Source organism: Hydra vulgaris, chromosome 02, assembly GCF_038396675.1.
Source record: "Hydra vulgaris chromosome 02, alternate assembly HydraT2T_AEP".
NCBI lineage: Eukaryota > Metazoa > Cnidaria > Hydrozoa > Anthoathecata > Hydridae > Hydra > Hydra vulgaris.
In genome coordinates this window covers 34,988,845-34,994,360 of record NC_088921.1, presented here as the reverse complement: position 1 = coordinate 34,994,360, position 5,516 = coordinate 34,988,845, and the positions used below count along the sequence as shown (strand labels likewise).

The following is a 5,516-nucleotide window of genomic DNA, read 5'->3' as shown; positions in this document are numbered from 1 at the left end:
ACATCATAAATAAACTGGTGATAATTCTGAAAGTACCTGGATTTGCTACTCACCATCAAATGGGTATGTTTTTTGTTTCAACTGTAAGCTTTCATTATGATAATGAATTCTCCTTTTACACAAGGGTATAATCATTGGAAAAATGGACAAGGTGATATGACAGATATGATAAATAATTCTCCTTTTACACAAGGGTTTAATCATTGGAAAAATGGACAAGGTGATGTCGAGCTACATTAAAATAGTAAAAGTTATAAATCGGTTTGTTTAGCATTTGCACAGCGACCCGGTGTTATTGATTGTATTGATAAGGAACAGTAAAAAGCAATCTAAAATAAATCTAAGTTTTGGTTATCTGTTCTTTGGCGGATGGTGTATGTGACAAAGTTTTTAGTTGAGCGTGGTTTGCCGCTTTGTGGACACGAAGAGAAATTTGGTTCAGTACACAACGGTATCTTTATGGACATCCTCGAGCTATTAGCTCTTTAAGATCCTTTTTTGCTGCACATATTGATGAGCATGGCAACCCAGTTTGCGGCAAAACATCATACTTATCTTTTATTGTCTGTGATAAACTCATTAATTTGTTGGGTCAAAAAGTACTTTCGTTTATTGTTGATGAAATACAAAAAGCAAAGTGCTATAGTGTGTCAATTGATTCAACGACTGACTTATCGCATGTCAATCAGTTGTCTGTGACAGTTCTTTATGTAAACAAAGGTTAACTAGTTAATTGTTTTTTGAAATTAATTAAGTTTGAAAGTCATACTGGAGTTGGATTATCAAACGCATTACTGGAGTTCTTAAAAAAAATAATTTAGGCATTGGTAACTGTTGTTAGACGTATAATAATGCATTGAATTTGTCTGGATATTACAATAGTGTTAAGGCTCATACCTTATCTGTTTGTGGATATGCTATTTACACACCTTGCTTTGATCATTCATTAAAGTTGGTAATAATGTAGTCGTTTATTGTAATGCAGCAGTTGGTTTTTTTGATATTTTGCAACGGATCTACACATTCTTTAATGCCTCCACTCGGCGATGAACAATCTTGACAAAAGCCCTAGCCAAAGACACCAGCACATGCTGATGCAAAAACTGCTTTGCAGAAGGGTTACGAGAATATTTATTCTGCTCTAGATACCATTGCAACTGACGAACGTATTAAAGGTGAAACTCGACAAGAAGCGCTTGGACTAGCAAAACGACTTGGTGAATTGGAAACTGGTACATTGAATATCTTTTGGAATACAATACTGCAAAGATTCAATAACACAAGTCTAGCTTTACAAGATGCCACTTTAGATTTGAATAAAGCTGTTGGTTTGTTGCATTCATCATCTAAGTATGTTCAATCGTTGAGATGTTCGAAAGAATTAGATAAATTTGAGAAATATAAAAAAAGTTGATTAAATGTGAAGTATATTAAAAAGAAGTCAAAAGAGTCAGAAAAAGAAAGCAACAGTTCAATGAAGGTAAACCTGAAGAATTTCTCCTGCTTGAAAAAGATGAATTTCGAGTTAAAGTTATTAAGTGCTACATGCCTATCAATTTTTCTTTAGCCAAAATTGCCACGAAATTATTTGTGCATTCGGCCCCAGATACCCTTAATCCGCCCCAGGTTATAAATTATTAACTTCATTTTTGATAAAATTAATAAACCTTAAAATAGCATTTCATTTAAATGAAAGTAAAAAAATTTAATTTACGTTGGTTCTTAATTTTTAAAAGCATTCTAATATAAAACTGAAATAAAAAATAGATTTTATTCTGATGAGAACCGGTTTAAAGATATCTTTTTATAAAAGTGTTTAAGGCCTAATAATTACGAAAAAAAGATGGCTTATATTATTTATTGTAAAATTTTCAAAAGTTTAGTTAAAACTTTTTACTTTAATGTTAGTAAATAAAAAGATTGTGCGAATTTTTATTTGTGCCAAAAAAATACACGTCAGTGACGGATCCTAGATTTTTTGGTGTTTGAGATAGCTAACTTCCAGACCTGGACCAAACTCCAAAACATACACAGTGTGTACGTTTTTTACATACACATTGTGTATGTACAGTAAATATATAAATTGTGTGTGTATTACACACACTTTATATATATATTTTTTGTATATATATATATATATATATATATATATATATATATATATATATATATATATATATATTCATGTAAATATTTTTAAGAAAAACATAATAATCTTTAATCTTAATATGTCTAATAGCTACATACTAGCTTTTCAGAAGATATGATTTACAAAACTCTGTCATATGAAATATAGAACATTATAGACAAATATAGACATTACAGAAAAATAGTAAAAACAGACAAAAAAGTTTCTTGTCAGTTTGCAACACACAAATAAATAAGTTATATATAAATTGTGCAAAATAAATTTGAAGTTTTCCCAGTTGACTGTATGTTGTTTATTATAAAGTTAGTATTTTATAATTTATTAATATATTTAATTTTGGTAATACATTATTTTTTAAATAGCAAATTAGATTTTTAGAATGAATTACACAATGTTCAAAAATTGTATTAAATTTTGTAAAGAAAAGTTTTGTAAAAAAAATTTTGTTAAAAAAAAAATTGTATTAAATTTTGTAAAGATCCCATTGTTGCCAAACATTTCTTTGATAAAAATAAGTTAGCGGTATACTGACTTATCAAGTTTTATCAAGATGAATCAGGGGATAAATGAATTAGATGCAATTGTCTTATGGAAATACTGAAAAGAACACGCGTTGTTTTAAAAATATTGAAATGATACTGAAAAGAACACGTGTTGTTTAAAAAAATACTTTAATCATAGCAGCGGAAAAAGCCAAGAACAGATGATTAAAAAGTTAAATCATTTTTAAGTACGCAAGGATTGATTAAAAAGTAAAAAAACATTATAATTCATTAAAAAACATAAATCCTGGTAAAACCGCTTCACAGTTAAAACTAATGCTACCCAAGTGCTAAAACCCAGGCTTCAATTACCGCAAAGACCAAAAATTTAAATAAAAACGCAATAAAATTTCGTTCAATATATTTTAAAAAATAATTCCATATTTTAAAAAGTATAACAAAAATAATCAGATTAAAACACTTTCAGAGAAAAAATCATTAAATGAGCAAAAACATTTCAATAAGTTGTTAGCATCCTGAAGATGGGCAGGTAAAAATAACTAAATCGTGAGATCCTTTTAAATGTGGTCAACTTTACCACATTTAAATCTCTACACAAAATTTTATATTATAGAGATATATTATTTAGAATAAAAAGTTAATTTTTGTGGTTTTTTGAATTATAAATTAATATGTATACGTCGGTAAAAAATCTTACATTTCGGCATATATGCCCTAAATTAAAAGATAAAAAAAAACTTTTTATTGATACTGTTTTTTAATAAATGTCTTTTTTATTAAGTAATCTATGCCGTAAAAATTTAGTTTTTTCTCTTCAGTATTTCATACTCTTTTTTCAGCTTCACTACCATCGCTGCTGATATTTAATCCTTTAAAATTTAGAAAATATGTTAAAAAAGAAACAATAATAATAACTCCAAAAATATTTTCTATTTTAAATTAAATAATTAACATAAAAATAGTGAAGAAATGTAAATGCCTCACCAAGTGACAAATAGAACTCTGTTTGTGAAGATATAAACGAAAGAAACCAAAAAAAAAATAAAAACAAGCACAGCTAATATCATGTTACAGGGTTTTGCAGAGTTATAAGTGCATGTTTGCAAAGTTATAAGTGCGAGCTTGCAAAATTATAACTGCTTATATATTTTTCACCAAGTGAAAAATAGAACCAGGGTGTCTGCAAAAATCTTAAGGTGGATTTCCCTCACAGACATAGTTCTATTTGTCACCAAGAGACAAATAGAACTCTGTTTATGAAGATATAAACGCTTGAAAGCTAAAAAAAAAAATTAAAAACAAGCACAGCTAATATCATGTTAATCATAATTAATTAACATTATAAACAATTTACTTATAATTAACATTATAAACAAATTAAAACAATTTACTTATAATTAACATTATAAACAATTTACAGCTAATATCATGTTAATTATAATTAATTAACATTATAAACAATTTACTTATTAATTTATTTGTTTTTATATGTTATTATATGCTTATATCAAGATAATATTTTGCAAGAAAAAATTTTTGATCGTTTTCATATTTGTTTGCCAACAATACTTATGCTAAACTAATTTTGATAATTGGTGCTAATTTTATCATACAACCAATGTAAAAATATAATTTATGCCATACTTATCATCCAAACTTTGTTACGATATTATTTTATTTTTTGTATGTAAAAATATTATTACTGTATTTTATAATTACGTTATTTATACAAGAAAAATGTTATAAATAAAGGAAAAACATAAAAATAATAGTTCTTGGTAAAAGTTAAAACTAAACGTTAAAAATTAAATTTATATGGAATAATGTTTAACAACTATATAAAATTAAAAAATTACATCAAAATAAAATATTTTATTAAATATTTTAACAAAAATCATTTACTATGAAACTTTATTTAAAATCTAAAATAATTGGATTTTTATTTTTTAGATACAAATTGAACAATGTCTTCTTCATTATTTTCTTTTTCAATTTTCATGACAGTTTCACCTTTCTCTTTTATAATATCTTCTATATTTCTATAATTAGAATTAAAAAAATTATAATATATATTTTTCATAAAATGTTTTTGTATCACTTACAAGAATCATCCTGGCTCTTTCATTAAATAGATTGTAGTTTTACTAAAAACAATCAAAACAAGACAATGTATATTACCATTTTTAATTAACTAACCTTTTTTGGTCATAAAACCAACCAAGATTATCAGCTATCAGATGAAGATTACTGCAACCATCACACTTAATAAGAACCACACCAGCGTCATATGCTTGCTTATTAATTATTTTTGTTGAACGAGTGTTACATACTTTGCAAGTGTAAGACAAACTCAACTTTCCTTTAAGCTGTCCAATAGGTTGACCAAAAGATTTCAGTTCTGACAAATCTCGTTTACTTGTAAAAATTTGTTTTATTTTTGGAGGTGTAGAATTTTTAAATAAACTTCTAACATGAAAAAAATTACGTACTTGATTTTGCTGATATTGAAACTGTCCAAAATTGTAAAATGAACCCAAACATTTTTTGGATGCAACACAAAGTTCAATAACTAAGGGCTTGATGAACATTATAAATTGCATTTATAAATTATAAAAAAAAAGCTATATTAAGAAAAAATTTACATTAAGTCAAATTACTACTAATGCATTTTATTTTCATTTTTTAAATTCACACAATAAAAAGAGGTAAAAAAAAACAGAGCTTGCTACAGATGACATCATCTTGTTACAGATGACATCATCTTGTTACAGATGACATCATCTTGTTACAGATGACATCATCTTGTTACAGATGACATCATCTTGTTACAGATGACATCATCTTGTTACAGATGACATCATCTT

At 26.5% G+C, this 5,516-nt stretch overlaps 1 protein-coding gene across 1 annotated transcript; it reads right to left on the bottom strand.

Moving 5' to 3' along the window:
* Positions 1 to 3,040: 3,040 nt before the first annotated feature.
* Positions 3,041 to 5,300, bottom strand: LOC101235461 (DNL-type zinc finger protein). Its single transcript, XM_065790703.1, has 3 exons — positions 4,849 to 5,300; positions 4,555 to 4,691; positions 3,041 to 3,521 (listed from the first exon to the last, which is right to left on the bottom strand). Exons 1-2 carry the CDS (start codon positions 5,250 to 5,252, stop codon positions 4,592 to 4,594), a joined length of 504 nt encoding a protein of 167 aa, XP_065646775.1. The 5' UTR covers positions 5,253 to 5,300; the 3' UTR covers positions 3,041 to 3,521; positions 4,555 to 4,591.
* Between the last annotated feature and the right edge of the window lie 216 nt (positions 5,301 to 5,516).

Coding starts and splice junctions, on each gene's coding strand:
- LOC101235461 (XM_065790703.1), bottom strand. CDS start 5,252: ATGCAATTTATAATGTTCATCAAGCCCTTAGTTATTGAACTTTGTGTT. Junction 4,692..4,848: donor TGGTTTTATGACCAAAAAAG/GTTAGTTAATTA, acceptor TTCTAATTATAG/AAATATAGAAGATATTATAA.